The sequence below is a fragment of the Mixophyes fleayi genome, chromosome 4 (assembly GCF_038048845.1).
Source record: "Mixophyes fleayi isolate aMixFle1 chromosome 4, aMixFle1.hap1, whole genome shotgun sequence".
Taxonomy (NCBI): domain Eukaryota; kingdom Metazoa; phylum Chordata; class Amphibia; order Anura; family Limnodynastidae; genus Mixophyes; species Mixophyes fleayi.
This window is the reverse complement of record NC_134405.1, coordinates 340098272-340118653: the sequence shown is the minus strand read 5'-3', so window position 1 is coordinate 340118653 and position 20382 is coordinate 340098272. Positions and strand designations below refer to the sequence as shown.

Genomic DNA, 20382 nt, shown 5'->3' with positions numbered 1-20382 from the left:
CCACAGACCCCCCCATATAACACAGCCCCCTCTATATCACACAGCCCCCCTATATCACACAGCCCCCCATATAACACAGCCCCCCACTATATCACACAGCCCCCCATATAACACAGCCCCCCATATATAACACAACCCCCCCTATATCACAGCCCCCCCATATAACACAGCCCCCCCTATATCACACAGCCCCCCCATATAATACAGCCCCCCCTATAACACAGCACCCCCCTATATCACACAGCCCCCCATATAACACAGCCCCCCATATATCACAGCCCCCCATATAACACAGCCCCCCATATATCACAGCCCCCCATATAACACAGCCCCCCATATAACAGAGCCCCCTCATATATCACAGCCCCCCCATATAACACAGCCCCCCCCCATATAACAGAGCCCCCTCATATATCACAGCCCCCCCCTATATCACAGCCCCCCCATATAACACAGCCCCCCATATATCACAGCCCCCCATATAACACAGCCCCCCCATATATCACAGCCCCCCATATAACACAGCCCCCCCCCCATATCACAGCCCCCATATATCACAGCCCCCCCATATAACACAGCCCCCCCATATAACACAGCCCCCCCATATAACACAGCCCCCCATATATCACAGCCCCCCCATATAACACAGACCCCCCCATATAACACAGCCCCCCCCATATCACAGCCCCCCATATAACACAGCCCCCCCATATAACACAGCCCCCCATATATCACAGCCCCCCCCCCCATATAACACAGCCCCCCCCCCCATATAACACAGCCCCCTCTCCCCGCACACGATGCTTTGTCTCGTCCCTCCTGCCTGCAGTACCCCCGGACGGCCGCTGGGTGTCTCCCCTCCCCCCGGGGACCGAGCACCGGATAGAGGGGAAGCTGCAGCAGCGGTCGGTGTGCAGGGCCGGCCCCGGGATGCCGCCCTCTCCTCCCCGGTAACTGCAGGACAGGGACATGGACCGGGGACTGCAGGGAGCTCCGGCCGCCTGCACCCTCCTGCTCCTGGGGATCTGGCTGCAGCTGTACCCGGGGGCGGCGGAAGGTAGGTGCAGAATACTGTGTGTGGTGGTGGGGAGGGGGCACCGTGCTGCGGGGGGAGGTGATGCCCGGGGGTGGTATAGTGCTCAGGGGTAGTATAATGGGCAGGGTGGTATAATGCCCGGGGGTGGTATAATGCACAGGGGTGGCAGAGGTGGTATAATGGGCAGGGTGGTATAATGCATAGGGGTGGTATAATGGGCAGGGTGGTATAATGCACAGGGGTGGTATAATGCATAGGGGTAGTATAATGCATATGGGTAGTATAATGCACAGGGGTGGTATAATGCATAGGGGTGGTATAATGCACAGGGGTGGTATAATGCATAGGGGTAGTATAGTGGGCAGGGGTGATAATCAGGGGTGAGAATGTCAGGATGTGCCCTAGGTGTTGGTGGTTATACTGGTAGATGCCCCTTGCCTTGCTGGGTATATACTAATAGTTATATCTAGGACCAGGTATATAGTGTAAGATGCCCAGATGTACTGATGCCTCTGGTACTGGTATAGAGCATTTGATGCCTGTGGTAGTGGGTACATAATATTATATAACACTGATACTGTTGTATGAATATCAATGGATGCCTCTGGTACTATTATGTATATATATTACTACCTGCCTCTGGTAATATTGGGTGTGTATTACTAGATGCCCATAGTACTTACTGTTTGTACACCAAGTATTATATGTCCCTGGTGCTGAGTGCATATCATTACAAGTTACTGCTACTGGGTATATATTGTTAGATACCCCTGATAGTGTTGGATTTATATTATTAGATGCCCCTGGTAGTGTTGGGTATATATTATTAGATGCCCCTGGTAGTGTTGGGTATATATTATTAGATGCCCCTGATAGTGTTGGGTATATATTATAAGATGCCCCTGATAGTGTTGGGTATATATTATAAGATGCCCCTGATAGTGTTGGGTATATATTGTTAGATACCCCTGATAGTGTTGGGTATATATTGTTAGATACCCCTGATAGTGTTGGGTATATATTGTTAGATACCCCTGGTAGTGTTGGGTATATATTATTAGATGCCACTGATATTGTTGGGTATATATTATTAGATGCCACTGATATTGTTGGGTATATATTGTTAGATACCCCTGGTAGTGTTGGGTATATATTATTAGATACCCCTGGTAGAGTTGGGTATATATTATTAGATGCCACTGATAGTGTTGGGTATGTATTATTAGATGCCCCTGACAGTGTTGGGTATATATTGTTAGATACCCCTGATAGTGTTGGATATATATTATTAGATGCCACTGATAGTGTTGGGTATATATTATTAGATGCCCCTGGTAGTGTTGGGTATATATTATTAGATGCCCCTGACAGTGTTGGGTATATATTGTTAGATACCCCTGATAGTGTTGGATATATATTATTAGATGCCCCTGGTAGTGTTGGGTATATATTATTAGATGCCCCTGATAAAATTAGGAGTAGACTAGATGGGTTTGATTTGGTACAATTAAATATTACAGGTATATGAATTTTTGTTTGGGGCAAATAAACCGTTCGATGCTCTTATTATAGAGGGAGACAAAGCGATAATTTCCCCCACTAGTCTGGGGCAGATAAATGCCTCTGGAGTTGGTACAGTAAGTTAGGCTAAGCTCTTGGCAAATGAACCCTTTAAATGCCAGACAGACTGGTACTAACCCTTGTAGTGATTAATAGGTCTGATCCAGGAGCATCAGCACTTACCACTGATATTATCATTAATATAATATAGACCCCCTATAAATCATCCACACATCGCAGAGTTAAGTTTACATGCTGACTGTTATTGGTCTGTAATATCCTTATAATGGGTACTTATGTATGTTAGTGTTTGTTAGTTGTGTGATAACTTATGTAACATGCTGGGCTGGTATGAGTGCTAAAATATCCGAAATAACAACGTTAGGTTAAAAACTAAAATACAAATCTGCTGTTCGGTGGTACTCACAGTGGGGTTATGTCAGAATCAGATGCGTGGCTGTATAATATCCTATGCGGGCATGTACCATATGTCTCAGCTTACGCCTGTGCCACCTGTGTCATATGTGTGTGGTGTTATATACATGACCTGTGTCCTATTCATGTTTCACCTCCCGGTGGCACAAATGAAAGCGGTTCATCAATAATTTGTCGCCCATCACAAGCTGACAGTGTACCGAAGATATTTTAAAGCTTTATGCATCAATATTTAAGGTGAACCTGGCGCCTACCCACACTGGAGGCAGCCATTTTTGTGGGTGGAACCAATATGCAATTTACTAGGTGCCTTCACCACTTGGCATCACTACTTCCTAGTGAATTGATTCCATAGGCAAACCGAGGGGGGGGGGGGGGTTCTAGTGCCTGGAAACCCCCCTCCAAGCCTGGGGCACTGTATAATTGAAGTGGCTGGACCCTGCCCCGGCTTCACACTGCTCTGCTTGAAAAGGGCACCTAACAGTAGTGCACGCAGCATTGCCCATGTATATTATGGGGATAGGAAGAGCCGGAGAGCAGCCAAGCACTGCCTAAAATTATAGCTACACCCCCATGTATGCTGGTCACGCCCACTGGCGGCGTGGTGTGGAAACCCCCCTCTATCCGGCGTTTGCCCCTGGATTGGGTGCGTTTTCACCGCAAATCGTCTAGCCCCCCCCCCCACAAAATGGCTACCTCCACTGCGTCTAAAGTGACAGCCGCACTTTAAAACGCAGCCTTTGTCGTGAAACAAATACGAGTCTGGTGTGTAAAATTTGGGCGACGAAACTGATGATTAAACGCTTCAGTAGGCGATGAAAAAAAATCTATGAATTACCCCCTTCTGTTACTTACTTAAGAACAATTTAAGTCACATAACAGTGTGCTGGGTTGAACGCAGTGAAATAATTAGGTGCTTAATTCAGTAGTTAAAGGTAATTATTATGTACCCTGATAAAGGCTGATATGTTAGAGGGTAGATATATATTTGCTGCGCAGCCGCCGGCAACGAAAGGGTTAACTGGCTTGTCCATGCAGCCAATGGGTCATGGCGTAAGTCTGTTCGCTGTCCACCCTCATGGATTAGATAGTAAGCTCTGCAGCCTAGGCTTTTTGTGCCGCCTCTTACACCTTAAGCCTGCATAATCCTTCCACGTCTGGGGTGGAGGCTGGTACGAGGCTGCAAATATATAGTATAAATACATTAATGTCCAGTCAGTCAGTGAGTGGGATTCTCTTGTCATACGAAGTGATGGAAGAGAGTTGGGGGGAGAATGAATTTCTAGTCCTGTACGATTAAAGACTTCACTGTAGTCAGACAATGTATTTGGGGTAATTTATAATGATTTCAACGGGGGTCCACTTGTCTGGTTCCTTAAAACGGCTTTTCGTCTGCCCCGTGTTACATACATTTGTGCAATGTGGTGATTTCAGTAATGTTTTTATATGTGAAGTTGTTTTAATGTCACGGGAACATAAAATAATCCTGTAGACCATAGATATTATACATGCTACTGTGAGTGTATGGAATTGCTGAAATTTGTAGCTCTGATTTAAAATGACACCTTAGTTATCGTTACCTGCTTGTATCTGTGGTGTTGTCGCGTGGAACGACATTATTTGTGCCAAATGTGGTATAATTATTTGTGGCACGCATTATATATATGATAATGTCCCCACTACTGTAAATTATAAGGATATCCGAGTTCCACAACTATATAAACGCTCTGTAGCGCAGGTGGAGTACATTTGTGCAGGTCGCGGATCTCTGAGTAACAATATTAATAATAATTACTGCAGGGTCACGTTATTACCTCACACGTTACAAAAAAACCACACAGAGGTAGAAATAATAAAGCCCCGTGCTGTCTTGTACAATAACACAACATACATGGCCACATAGATACTTTTTTGCACAGAATTTATATTTTTTATTTGCATTTTATTTATTTTTTTCTTCAAATTTTTTATTTAAATTGAATCCCCTTACCGCCCACCAAAGTACACCCCCCGATGTACATCTCAGTCCCCAGACCACAATTTTTGTCCAATTATCTAAACCTGCTCTGAGTGGATGTGCCGGGTCTCAGCCATTTTGTCTGAGCTTTGCCGTGGTAGCGTACACGAGTCTGGTAAAGGAATACTGTGGCGCACGTTCTGTCAGTATTTGTGACGCGCAGTGTGTCGGTGTTTGTGGCGCACAGTGTGTCGGTATTTGTGACGCGCAGTGTGTCGGTGTTTGTGGTGCACAGTGTGTCGGTATTTGTGGCATGCGGTGTGTCGTATTTGTGGCACGCGGTGTGTCGTATTTGTGGCACGCGGTGTGTCAGTGTTTGTGGTGCACGATGTGTCGGTGTTTGTGACGCGCGGTGTGTTGGTGTTTGTGGCAGTCGGTGTTTGTGGTGTGCCATTATCCGCAGGGTGGAGACACTCTATGTGGGCAGGTGGTGGTGTATTTTACCTGGGGATTGGGAGGTATTTTCCAGTATAAGGTGTGATGGAAGCCGTGTGCATCCAGCAGGGGGCAGCAGCGAGGAGGGGGGATTATATTTCTAATTTTACAATGTATGTTGTAGATGTAGCAGCGGCGAGCACAGCGCAGTGCGCTCATCCATACAACGCTCTGTATACACTGACCACTCCTTTACCTGCTCTTTATAAGCAACTTCCAGACTCCTCAGTAACTCATCTGCGTCAGTGTCATCACCAAGACCAGATTGCACAGACCAAGTTGTACGGTGCTCGGACAGAAACGTGATGAAGACCGCGCATATATTTATCCTTTGGACAGTGTGAAAATATTGTGCGAATCTAGTAATATAATAATCTCAAAGCAAATTATGTGGGTCACATAATCATAATAACATAAGAATAATAATTGGGCAGCACGGTAGCTCAGTGGTTAGCACTTCTGCCTCACAGCACTGGCGTCATGAGTTCAATTCCCGACCATGTCCTTATCTGTGTGGAGTTTGTATGTTCTCCCCGTGTTTGCGTGGGTTTCCTCCGGGTGCTCCGGTTTCCTCCCACACCAAAAACATACTGGTAGGTTAATTGGCTGCTAACAAAATTGACCCTAATCTCTCTCTATGCGTGTCTGTCTGTGTGTCTGTGTGTGTGTATGTTAGGGAATTTAGACTGTAAGCTCCAATGGGGCAGGGACTGATGTGAATGAGTTCTCTGTACATTGCTGCGGAATTAGTGGCGCTATATAAATAAATGGTGATGATGATTACTATACTTGTTCTGGAGAAGCCAGATTGAGCAGGCATTGTACTAGACTTAATAGAAAAAAAATGAATTGTGAAAGCTCCTTGTAGCTTTCAACCCTCACATCTTCCAAACATCTGACAATGGGATAAGACTGGAACCAGAACAATGATTTCTTAATGAAAGCCAGTCCCGCTCTAGTGCGTGTGTGTGATCTCCCCGGGAACCTGCATGTACACATAGCGTATACATATAACATGCATGCACACATAACGTATACATATAACACGCATGCACACATAACGTATACATATAACACGCATGCACACATAACGTATACATACAACACGCATGCAGACATAGCGTATACATATAACATGCATGCACACAAAACGTATACATACAACACGCATGCAGACATAGCGTATACATACAACACGCATGCACACATAACGTATACATATAACACGCATGCACACATAACGTATACATATAACACGCATGCACACATAACGTATACATATAACACGCATGCACACATAACGTATACATATAACACGCATGCACACATAACGTATACATATAACACACATGCACACATAACGTATACATACAACACACATGCACACATAACGTATACATATAACACGCATGCACACATAACGTATACATATAACACGCATGCACACATAACGTATACATATAACACGCATGCACACATAACGTATACATATAACACGCATGCACACATAACGTATACATATAACACGCATGCACACATAACGTATACATATAACACGCATGCACACATAACGTATACATATAACACGCATGCACACATAACGTATACATATAACACGCATGCACACATAACGTGTATACACACATGCACACATAATGTATACACATAACATGCATGCTGTTGGCTTGCCCTAAGTAGCAGTGTATTTACATAGCCCCCACCAATAGCTGACCCTTTCCCTGTTCAGCTGGACTCATACAAATGTCTTTATTCCGTCTCCCCTACAGCAGTGTTCGGCTTTCAGTCGCCTCTTCAGAGAGAATCCAGGTTTCTGACGGAGCCGGGTGATGGGTGGACGCTGTTAACCCCTTAGCTCCTGCTGACAGATAGTAGACTCTATGGGGGGTGCAGTTAGTCGTGGAGCGCCTGAGGAACGCTCGCTAGAGCACTCTGCGGCAGCGATGTGACATTGCGGATCTCACTTTGGTTTACTTTGGGCATAATATATTATAAATAAATACCTGAGCCTACTTTTGCAGGATTGCTGGTAGGTGTAAAGGCGAAAGTTTATACGTATTAAATTGGGGCACAATCGTGGCATCATATTTGGGCAGCACGGTGGCTCAGTGGTTAGCACTTCTGCCTCACAGCACTGGGGTCATGAGTTCAATTCCCGACCATGGCCTTATCTATGAGGAGTTTGTATGTTCTCCCCATGTTTGCGTGGGTTTCCTCCGGGTGCTCCGGTTTCCTCACACACTCCAAAAACATACAGATTAATTGGCTGCTATCAAAATTTACCCTAGTCTGTGTCTGTGTATGTGTATGTTAGGGAATTTAGACTGTAAGCTCCAATGGGGCAGGGACTGATGTGAGTGAGTTCTCTGTACAGCGCTGTGGAATCAGTGTCGCTATATAAATAAATGGTGATGATCATAGACTCCAAACTTCACGAAATGTCATCTCCGCTATGGGCACCCAGTGTTTCCTGATTCCATAACTACTGTTGCCCAATAGGAATGTTTTACTGCACGTCAGTCCCTGGGGCGAGAGCCTATTACCGCGTATTTACCAACACGGAGCTCAACAAAGCTTCATAATTAGTGTTCTGTGCTCCGCCAAGGGGAATTGGGCTCTAACCCGTAGCCAGGTTACACAACAAATAGATGTTAAAGTTCCCCCCGAACAGGCAGACCCCCCCCCCCCACTCTCACATATACATCTAAATAAATCATGGGATGTGAATGTCATGTGCCAGCACCGTTTAATCACCCAATTTATTCTAATTAGGGCAATTAGCATTATTAACCCTTTAGGGTGGAGGATGAATACAATGCAGGTCATGTGGCTGTGTGTATGTCAGGTGCTGTACACAGAGTCACCATTAGAACCATAAATATGTAGAAGAGGCCCAACACAGTGACCATTCGAGACATATATAGAGATGTAATAGAATTAACATTTGGCGTAGTCGACGGGGTAGAAGATAGAGGCTTTGAGGCTCCCTCTTTTGGGGAGCTGAAGATTTGGCCCCAGGGTGAAGCTCTGACTGCTGCCGGGGGTTTAGAGGACCCCCTTAGCCTTTCGGCAAAGACACTTGCCATCGCGGGGAGCCCTATGGCCCGGGCACAAAGTCCCCAGCGCCGTACAGCCGGGAAGTAGAGCGTAGTAGACACGTAGACGACCAACAGCCAGGAAGATAAAGACTGGACGCAAGACGTGATAGGCAAAGTATATTACAAGTGTTGTAAAGAACATTCAAAGAGACGGTGAACGAGGGGGGAGGGCTTTGCTCACGAGACCCAAATTCTTTTGGACCCATATTCTCTTGTCTGTCCTTCTGTTACGTCTGCCTTGTGGCGTGTTATATAGATTATTATATTATTTATCAACCAATTAGTTACCTAGCTCGTTAGACTTGACGTAATTGTTGGTGTAATATCCGTGGCCGTGCGCTGTAAGCTGCGTCTTAGACATGTTATCATACTTTGTGCGCTGGTCATCGCCGTTCCGTTGTGTACACGTGAAATGCCAGCAAACATGTCTCTCCTGTGCTTATTGGGCATTTGTAATGTATGTTGTCCAGATACATTTTGATTTTTTTCAATGTTTAATATTCAGAAGCCAGAAATTGACCCTTAAACGGAGTTTATTTCCTCCCCGTACAGTATAAACCTTTTCAGATCTTGAGCACATTTCTCCCAGGAGTTGTGGTCTTGCTCCTGCGTACGCGGCCGGGAGACACTCCTATCAGTTATGCGCATTGTGTATGTATGTGTGTGTCGGACAGACAATAATGAGTGTATATTATGGTCTGTCCTGTGCGTACATTATGTATTTCTGGGTGTATTCTGTCCTGCACAAGGACTGGACGGATCCTTCGTTCCAGGCGATGGCTTCGGGTAGACGGACGGTGATTTTACTTCCTGCTCTCATTCATGAAAGATGAAACAAGCCTCGGGCGCGTAGCCAGCGGCTGACAAACGCAGCTCAGACATAATCCCCCCGTGTTACTAATAGCAATAACGTGGGGGATTTTAACACTTGGCGTCCTCTGGGCTCTTTCAGAGCGATTTATATCTTATCCAGAGATCCCCAAGAAGACCCCACACCCAATATCACAGCAGAGACCTATGTACTGTGTGTAATGTGGGCAACATCCCCCTTTGTACTGATCTTTCTTATATGTAACTATTAACCCCTTGTTTTCTGCATTTGATTATCTGTCGCGCTCCATGTTAGTTTACAAGGGGTTAAGTATCTTGTGGTTTTCTGAGTCCCAAATCAGCGGGTGGCTACAGCTGTCTGAGGGGGGGAGACTTGTTTTTAATTGCCCTTAAAAATACAGAGTAATTCCAATATGCCAAAAGTAACGCTAGATAGGCTGTTCTGGAGTTTATCCATAAATATAATAATTGGACTGTGGGCCCAAAAATCATCCTGTTTGAAATCCATCAGATCATTGTTTTTGGCTTTGTGACGTCACAAAAGTCTAATTGCGTTGAGCGGTTTAGTATTTTATTTCTTTGCAACTTGTATTGAGAGTCGAGTAACATTTAGAATTATTGAAAGTGTCATTTTGCATCCTGTAAATGAAATGTAACAACTGTCCCAAGCTGGGGGAACGCCTGTGTTTTTGTTTTAAACTCTGTTAATCTTATGTCTGGAATCCCAGACTGAAATCTGCGGCACAAATAGTCGTAACATTTGTCGTCTTAAAAGAATTTTCTTTTTTTTCGTGACAGCTGAAAAACTCTACACCCCTCTATTTCTATCCATGTGTGAATCCGCGTGTGTGGGGGTAGAGGTGGCAAGAAATGATCTGGGTGGGTGTTAATGTTTAAAAATGAATGTAAATGCTTGTAAGTTATATTAAGTCCAAAAATTGTCATTTTTCATATAGTAAACATATACGTGAAGGATAAAAAGTTTAAATTTCAAAGCATAGCGTGTCAGTTATGATTTTACTGACATTACTGACTGTGCCCCACATGTTTTCCTGTGCTATCTCCCTTCCATTCTCTAGACATCTCTGTTATATACGATTTGTGTTTAGCAAATAATAGGTGTGTAACGTCACAGGTCTGTAGACTTCCTTCTTACCAAAATGAATCACCGCAAAATAATTAAATTAAATATAACGTCTGATTTGTTTAAAGAGTCAAGATAAGAACATCCCCCATTCGTCAGGAAGTGTTTTGTGCACAGAGAAGTTCTTCAAATGATTCACAATCACATTTTTTGGCTACTATTCAGTTTGTCGTCCGTTCAACAAATGAAATATGTTTGTAAACCAACACTGCAGTTATATCAGCAGGGAATGTATATTTATAATGAACAATAATATATGATGCAGTGAATGTTGGCTATGCAGCTATGCACATCGCTTGTCCTCATGCTAAGTGGTCACGTCTTGCTACGCCGGCTGTTTGCTGGGATTAATCCCTGTTGTTGGCTCCAATGATATTTATGAATCTTTATTTCCGGTTTCAATGTACAAGAGTTATGCAATTTAAACAGAAATAATTAGAACAGAGCGCACATCTCAGGATGGAATTAGTGGTTTGTAGTTGACTTTAAGTAGTTTACAGTCTAGTACTATCTTCAGGAACAGAAATCACCCTCTACTAACTGATGGTAAGACATCATTTGATTGACAGTGATTTATGAATCTGGAATACCATCGCAACCACAGTCACATGACACGTGATGTTGTGAGCAGAGAGGCTTTGGAAAGCCCCTCTGAGCTCTGTCTGCACCGTGACATCCTCCGTCTCCACCCTCTGCCATCACGTGACATTCTGAGAGCTGGGAGTCTGTGTCTGTGTGGCAGATTGTGTGTGTGGCAGCCATTTTTGTTTGACGAACAGAAAGCTTTTTAAAAGTTCAGCTTTCCATCCCCAGATACCACTACTGGAGGACTGGTACAATGATAGTCATTGATGACGATAAGTAGACGCTTCTGATTGGCTGAACGTATTGACTTCTCCAGCCGCCAGTACGTAATACATTACCGTTGCGGCCATATGACATCACTTTGCGCCCATCTATTTGCATTACTAATTTGTCATTTCCATATGGTCGACTGCAGTAAAATAGATTTCCATTGGATTTTTAAAGCGGTAAACAATGGATTTGGGAGTGTCTGTGCTTTTTATATAATGTGAGTTTTGCATTTATTAATACCTGTCAAGATATTATTCTCTTTTGTCTATATGACTCTTAATTATACTATTATATTATGCACAAATAACATGACTTTAGCATTTAATACTAACGCTGTCTACTGCGTCTAAACGCCACGGCATAAATATTCACACCCGTACAGCTGGTGTACATCTGGCGCAAATACAACTGTTTTTGAGCATTGCGCAACTTGAGACATCCGTTTTTTTTCGTGTCTTGTTCTGAGTACGTTTGCGTGAGTGCGTTTAACTTAGGCCATGGAGCTCAGGGGGAGTCATGTGACCACGACTGTAGGTGACCCAATGTTGCAAAATCTACCAAACTATAAAAATTAGGAGATGCTCTGAGACCGGGCTCACAGCTGTGTACGTACCGGCAGACATCCACATATGTATACACCGATCAGCCACAACATTACAACCACTGACAAGTGTAGTGAACATTGATCCTCTAGTTACAATGACACCTGTCAAGGGGTGGGATATATTAGGCAGCAAGTGAACAGTCAGTTCTTGAAGTTGATGTGTTGGAAGCCGGAAAAATGGGCAACGTAAGGATCTGAGCGGCTTTGACAAGGGCCAAATTGTGATGGCTGGACAACTGGGTCAGAGCATCTCCAAAACGGACGGTCTTGTGGGGTGTTCCTGGTATGCAGAGGTTAGTACCTACCAAAAGTGGTCCAAGGAAGGGCAACCGGTGACAGAGTGATGGGCGCCCAAGGCTTATTGATGCGCGTGGGAAGCAAAGGCTATTCCATCTGGTCCAATCACACAGAAGAGCTACTGTAGCACTAATTGCTGAACAAGTTAATGCTGGTTGTGATAGAAAGGTGTCAGAATACAGACTGCCCATGCAGACCCCTGTCCGCCACTTAAAGCGCCTACAATGGACATGTGAGCGCCAGAACTGGACCATGGAGCAATGGAAGAAGGTGGCCTGGTCCGATGATCACGTTTTCTTTTACATCATGTGGACAAAGAGTTCAAGGTGTTGACTTGGTCTCCAAATTCTCCAGATCTCAGTCCGATCGAGCGTCTGTGCGATTTGCTGGAAAAACAAGTCATGGAGGCCCCATCTCACAACTTACAGGATCTGCTGCTAACGTCTTGGTGCCAGATACCACAGGACACCTTCAGAGGTCTTGTGGAGTCCATGCCTCGATGGGTCAGAGCTGTTTTGGTGCCACAAGGGGGACCTACCCAATATTAAGCAGGTGTTTTTAATGTTGTGGCTGATTGTGTATATCTATCCATCCATCTATATATATTATATATATACACACGTGTCCGTTAATGAGGCTGATCATGGATCTATTATTCTTGCCACTTAATATTGAACACAGAACTTATTGGGAGAGATAACACTGGTGCATTGTGGGAAGCTGTCTGGCTGTGATTGACAGCTCTGTTCACTAATGAGTTCCATTCACTCCAGCGTGTCCGGGGTCCGGACCTGTAAGAATGATCCCGCTCCCCCCAATGCTCTGTCACTGTTACCTCACTAGACATCGTTAAACGCTTAAGGTTGAGAGATTTCCCACAAGGTTAATTACAGCCCCTCCAGCATCACATTCCGGAGCGGCTACAAAGCACCAGGGTCTGTCCATATCACACCTCATCTCACAGGTTTAATGAGGATTCTAAGCGTCTGGGAGGGTAAAGACCGGCACAGAACACCGTGTACCCAGCTTTCATTGGGAACAGCTGCCGTGGCGTCCAAAACTCCGGAAATTGCTGCTCTTTTCTGAGCCCTGGTGCTGCCCCCCCCTCCTGGATATTTCTGGGAACGCCTCTCCTGTTACTTCCAGTGCAGGTGCACAGGATCAATGCGAGCGGTGTAACCTTACATAGGAAATCCAGAACAGACAACGCTGGAATAACTGTCAGATATAGAGAGGTGGAGGTGGCAGGGGGGCTGCGCTGACTCAGCAGGGGGGGGGGGGGGGGGGTGATTCACAGTCTCTAGTTTAATGGCGCAGGATTATTGCACATGTTTCAGAGTCGTACTGTGCAGCCGTCCAGTGCTGCAGAAGACGAAGGGATACTGAGTTACACGAAGCCTACAGAGCAGGAGAAGTGGCACTGTGCAGTTGGCTGCACGTTGAAATTGGAAACAGAGTCTAGGATTTATAATGCAGAGAGATGTTGTACTGTGCAGCTTGACCGTACGTGCAGAAATGGAATACTGGGAATTTGTACTAAGCGGTTGCCAATATGTGCAGAATAAGAAAAGAGAAGGAGAATTGCATCCAACATACAGATCAAGATTAATGGCACTGTGTCCATGCATTACAAATTACTGAGCATTAGTCATACAAAACAATGGAAGTGGGATTGAGCAGTTGTCCGCACTCTATGATTTAAATCAATACTAAGACTTACTCCCACCACAGAGAGCAATGCGGTCTTGTTGGGCAGTTGGCCTGTGCTTTTAGCTTTTAGACTTTAAACAGAATACTGAGATTTGCACCTTGGAAATTACGGACAGAGCCGGTTGATCTTTATATGCGCGGTGCGGGATGATCAGAGCGTGTGAGTGACTGGATTTATCATCTGTGTTCGTATGAATCAGCGGTCCCTCAGCACACGTGTGTAGATGCCGTGTGCATGAGCTGCGTGGCTGCAGGGGATCTTGTGACCTACAGAGCTGGGCTGCTTCCTCCGCTGCGTAACTCTTCATACAAACCGGATGAGACATTGTGCATCGGCCGCAGGGTCTCTATATTCTGTACTCAGAGTTACATAGACCGAGCTCTGCTCTTCGTGTGGTGCGGTCTTGTGTTACATACCGGTGACATTGCGGCTGATGCCGAGATTGGCACAAAATGGGAGTAAATTAGACCTAATTAGACTAGCGTATTTCTGCCTGTCTCTGTGTCGGTCAAGTCGTCACCATCCGCGTGTAAAAGATCAGACTCCTAACAGGCATATATACCGGTTTCTGCAGGTCTGCGTGAACACGCCAACATTATAACGCCTCTTCCCTGCCCCCGCCCCTCCATGCGTATGTGGGAGTAGATGTCAGATAGACGCTGATCTGCATAGGCGTATTTGTGTTCCCTTGTTATTTGAGTGTTTTCGCACAAGATTCGCTGTGCAAACTGGCGCACATCCCACGTAGCTTCAGCCCCAGTGTGTGTATGTGTGAGTGTGCGCCAACCAGCATAATTGCGTTGTGATGTCACCACATGAACCAGGAGGGATAAAGTAACGTAGAACTCTGGAACATTTAAAGAGTCGGAAGCCAGAAGTGATCCCCGGGGTTAGAGTTACTAAGCTGCGGGTTTGAAAAAGTGGGGATGTTGCCTATAGCAACCAATCAGATTCTAGCTGTCATTTTGTAGAAGGTACTAAATAAATGAAAGCTAGAATCTGATTGGTTGCTATAGGCAACATCCCCACTTTGTCAAACCCGCATCGCTGGACATCGCTTTTATCTGTTATAAAGTGAACGTGAAGCAAGGAACTTGTGTACAAACGTGATATAAAATCAAACAATCACAAGTACACAAACTATGATGTATTCCTAATAATACGTGATAAAGAGATATCCGCTCTTACTCTGTGGAGTTTATATGTTCTCCCCATGTTTGCGTGGGTTTCCTCCGGGTGCTCCGGTTTCCTCCCACACTCCAAAAACATACTAGTAGGTTAATTGGCTGCTATTAAAATTGACCCTAGTCTCCCTGTCTGTGTGTGTGTATGTTAGGGAATTTAGACTGTGAGCTCCAATGGGGCAGGGACTAATGTGAGTGAGTTCTCTGTACAGCGCTGCGGAATCAGTGGCGATATATAAATTGATGATGATGAAGTTGTCGCTGGTTGGACTCTTTTATGCAAGTTTATTGTACGTGACATCTGCTCCCGCGTCCTTGTGTTATCTGGGTTTACACCAGCGATAGCCAACCTGATACTCTCCAGGGGCCATGCTGTGGCCCTCTAACCTACAAAGGGCCGAACTTAAAGTGTAACACGTTATAACAAACAAATCTGCAACAAAGCTGGATGGATGGAGCTGGGGGCCACTGGTAAAGGCTCAGAGGGCCATCTGTGGCCCCTCACTGCTTGACACAGTACATAAGGTCAAAGGTCAGAAAGCTATTTGCAGGTTGCATTAAAATGTCTTTACTGCGGCGTTCTAAATACTTTGTGTCCATTTTTAATTTTTTACCATATTTTGAAGGAATGTATCTTACAACAACTCAATCATTCCCATCCTGCAGTCCAGCTTGATGATCAGACATTGGGCTGCATCTTATTCCTGGCGGCAGAGCACCGTAGCCGGTTTCGGGGGTTAATTTAGCCCCGTGTCCGTCCTGCTGACACTGCCGATACACATGGGCTCAGCAGTTACTGAGAGCTGTGGATGGGATTTTAGCTTTTCCACCTCGAGAGGAGGATTAATCATTAGAGGGGCCTCTTCCCCGTGGCTCTGTAATAGACATATAATGGATTTATCACGCTGTCTTGGTGGTAGGCGCGGCCCCTTTAATTCCTTCCTTTCATTGGGTAATTATTTTCAGCGTTCCCGGTCGCAGTGACTCATTCTGGAGATCCTGGTTGTGACGTTCTCACATGGCTCGGTGAGCGCGGATGTCTACTGTAATCAGACGCAGGTTGTTATAAAGATCCGCCGTCCTCCGTCAGATAGAAATCACTCCGTAATACACTTGTTCCATAGGTGCTATTCTGCATTGTAATAACTTTTAAATAAGTAACTCTATGAATTAAGTAATTTCATATGATCTGTTTGTTAGGATATATCGAAATTATTTCTATCTAAATTGTCCAAAATGTATATATTATAGAAGGTGATTTAAATGTAACACAAATCCAGTTATATGTACGGATATCGGTTTATCCTAATCCACGTTCCCATTGGCCAGGACTGTGGTTCGCCCACGAGATCTGTGTTGTACCGGAATGGACAGTAAAAATGTCACTTAGGGCAAAAAGTTATTAATATACAAGGACTATAACAGATATAAGAGGGCCGGGCAATTTCTAAAGAGGATTTGGCATCGGCGCAAGATTTTTTTTTTAAAACCTGCAAAGAAAAAGAGACAAGTAATTATCGTGTTATTTTTACGTAAGGATGAAGCCTCCATTTTGATAGTTATATCATTGGTTGCTGTGAGTGACACTCGCACCTTGTTGTTCAATACTTCTTCACGTTGGTTCTGTAAAGCGTATATGAGGTTGGTAGGACCTGTTTCCTGTCTGCCCCGAGGCCGATGCAGAGCGCGGTGGCGTTGGTTCCCACTGAACCGATAGGCCGCACTCTAGTGGATGCTGACTCGGCACACAAAATGGCTGCCACCGCCCTGTGGTGGCCACGGACAGAGGGATCACTATGTGGCCCTTGCTCTAGGAAAATCCACCTAAAATACAATTTACACAACTCCTGAACAATATATAGGATTCTTAAGACAGTATGTAGGAATATTTTATGCTGTAGACAGAAGGAGATTGGTTATTTTGCTGTGTGTCGATGTCGGAAAGCGGATATTGCAAGTGATGGACGAGGTGCGTTTCACGCTGAGGCTTCTGGGAGATTACACCGCTGTCAGGTGGAGAGAGGAAGGAACAGGCTTCTGTGACTGGAATCATCAATCCTGTCTCCTCCTCCCCCCACCTTGGTTCTCCAGTCTCCAGCTCAGCTCAGTCCTTTTCCTTATTAACCATTTGGCAGCCGGGAGCCCCCACGTGTAAGCTCTGCTGACCCCTGCAGATAAGCTGTTCTCTATACAATAAAGCGCTACGGAATATGCTGGCGCTATATAAATAAATGGTAATATATATATATATATATATATATATATATATATATATATATATATATATATATATATCTCACTTCACTTTGCCCATCTCATCTAACCATTGAAATGTCCATGTTTTTACACTGCAGTTATATTTCTGATAGATGGAGAGACAATAACAATGGCTCCTCACAGGTCTGAGATGAATACCCCCGGGGGGGGGGGGGGGCTTATCTCTCCACTGAGGAGTATTTCCCTAATTTCCTCATCAATTGTCTCTATTGACGGGGATGCTTTAGAATTCGGCGGAGAGGTCCAGCAGGGCACTTGAAGCCCCCTCACACCCCCCAGCCCATGGAATGTCTTTGTGCAGTCACATTGCTGGGCCCTCTCACCCCCCCCCCCCCCCTGCGGCCGGCTCCTCTGGGAATGGGAAATCGGATTGGGGAATGAAATCCTCTCACCTGCCACCTGTCACCGTGTGTGACAGGAATATTCAGTGTAGACGGCCGGGAGAACAGACAGTGCTGGGGGGCCGCACGCTGGTGATATTTAAGTCATGAATTATAGAACATAAGGTTTATATAGAGGCACTTAACGTCGGTGGCTGAACAACTCCAGGTGGAAGTGGAAGGACTTAAATAAACTGCAGTTCTTTACATCAAACATTTATTACTGTTTTATCTTCACTATATGGCTTTTTTTTTTTTACTTTATTCTGGTATTTAAGCTTTATCTCAAAGATGAATCCATGTACTGCGTTGTTCACCTACTCAAACATAAGAGAGTGGGGTCCTGCACCTCCTTGGGGCAAGATTGGGTGTGAGCACCGGCTGATGATTCACTCACATACAAAGCGACTAGAGAATAATAGCTTGACATGCTAAACATATACATACATACATACATAATATCATACATACATCATACATACATATCTACTTCCAGCTTCTTCTAAATAGCACTCGTGTAACTAGAAGTCTTCATTGACGACAACAGTAAATAGTCCCCTGTGGGTGCAGCCCATTCGTTAAGGAGTCCTGGGTCAGTGTAAGTGGGGATTGTACACAAAATACACAGGGACTGGATGGAGCAGAACCTACAACGTAGGTCTGGATTATAGGTCACGGGAATGGATCCGTTCAGCCATGTTGTTCACGTTTGACATACGTTACCAGTCAGTGGTCGGAGAGGAAATTTAGAAGTGGCGGTATGAAAAATGTAATGTGAATGTAAGTGATTGGAATGTGCTAGTGTTACAAAGAAGGCAGTAGGAGTAGTGGCGGTATGACATTACCCGTATACCCCCCACTTCCACCACTCTGTGTGTGTGTGCAGGATTTGCAGAGGGGGGTTTCCACACCATGTCGCCAGTGGGCGTGACCAGCATGCATGGGGGCGTGGCTATAATTTTAGACCGTGTTTGGCAGCTCTCCAACTCGTTCTATCCCCATAATATACTTGGGCAATGCTGCGTGCACTACTGTTAGGTGCACCCAGCTCTCCCTTTTCAAGCAGAGCCGTGTGAAGCAGGGGCAGGGTCCATCCACTTCAATTATACAGTGCCCCAGGCTTGGAGGGGGTTCCCAGGCACTAGTTAACCCCCCTCCAAGCCTGGAAACCCCCCCCCCCCCCCCGGTTTACCACTTGCTTACTTGAGAACAGGAACATCAATCACATCTCAGCCAAACCTGTTTTCAAGCAGTCTTGTCTCGTATGAGTGTTCCATACAAGGCACTAAGGGGGTTGATCAGAATGATGTAAATCTGCACAACTCCAGTTTTCGGCCAAGTCTGTGAGAGGAGCCGGGGTCTCTGATGAATGGCGCTTTAGGCATTGTCATTTTTAACCCTACCTGGGAGTGTAACGTTAAACACATTGCTTTATGGTAATATTTTTTTTATTTTTGTTTTAAACTAAACTGGAGTATTCTCTGTAGGAGGTGATGTAGTGCTCGTTGTCCGTACTGGTGCAGCGTGTCTGAGACTGGGTACAGGCCTCGGGAGGACAGCGCCGTTACTAGGAGACGGAGTGGCCTGAATTTTAATGAACACCCCCCCCTACTCCTCCCTCGTGCTCTGCTCTCAGAAACTCATCAGTCAATGCAGCTCCTCTTACAGAAATAAAATGTCTTCTTGCTGAAATCACATACGTGTTCTTTGTCCTGTATCCGGAGACGAGTCTTCTGCTGCCAGGATCTGCATGTAGCTTCTCGCGATATGACGTTTATTTAAAAATGTAAAGCCGAGTGTGGCTGGCGAGACGGCGATATGATTGGGAAATCCTCAAAGCTGTAGCAATAAATTTCCAAAATCATAATTGCTAGAACTCTGGCACCGCAGACATCTGGGATCTGCCTGCAGAAGCGGTCGTCCAAATTGTAACGAGTCAAAATTATCAGCTTCTTGCTGCCGGAAATAGCGTCCGACAAGGAGTAGTGTATATAAGTTTATTTGTTTCTCAGTTTTTTTTTATTTTGCTTGTGCAGCTATAGAAAAAGCCAAGTTTATTTAATTGTACCAAGGTGTAAATATTTTAGGCTTTTTTACAAAATTTGCAATCTGTAAATGAGCAAGACGAGAGCTACCTGTCTGCAACCAGAACTCACACTTCAATCTCCCCAGTTTTTATTAAACTTACAAATAAACTTGGAAATAGAAAACCCCCAAAATCTTTTGGGAGTTCTGTTTCTCTCTCATACTCTGTCTATTAAACAAAGGACAACTATCCACTTGTAAGGCCATTTTCACTTGCAAAAGGGACAATTTGGCTCCGTCTCAGAACCGTTCGTCTTGGGCTTTAATGGGGCTTGTTTTGCTCCTTACTGTTGTGGAGAACACTAGACTAGAATAATAGACCCCTGATCAAAATATTCCTGATGCCCCTTATCTCTCACAATGTGCCTAAATTATAAATGAACTAAACCGAACAATGTTTTAGGAAACGGGCTGA

General features: G+C 44.9%; 1 protein-coding gene across 2 annotated transcripts in view; it reads left to right on the top strand.

Moving 5' to 3' along the window:
• Positions 1–871: 871 nt before the first annotated feature.
• KIAA1549 (KIAA1549 ortholog) overlaps positions 872–20382 on the top strand; it is a 48346-nt gene continuing 28835 nt past the window's right edge. For both annotated transcript variants that reach the window (XM_075210642.1, XM_075210641.1), the window contains exon 1: positions 872–1057. In XM_075210642.1, the coding sequence (XP_075066743.1) occupies positions 970–1057 (88 nt within the window). In that variant the 5' untranslated portion in view covers positions 872–969. The remainder of the gene's footprint in view (positions 1058–20382) is intronic.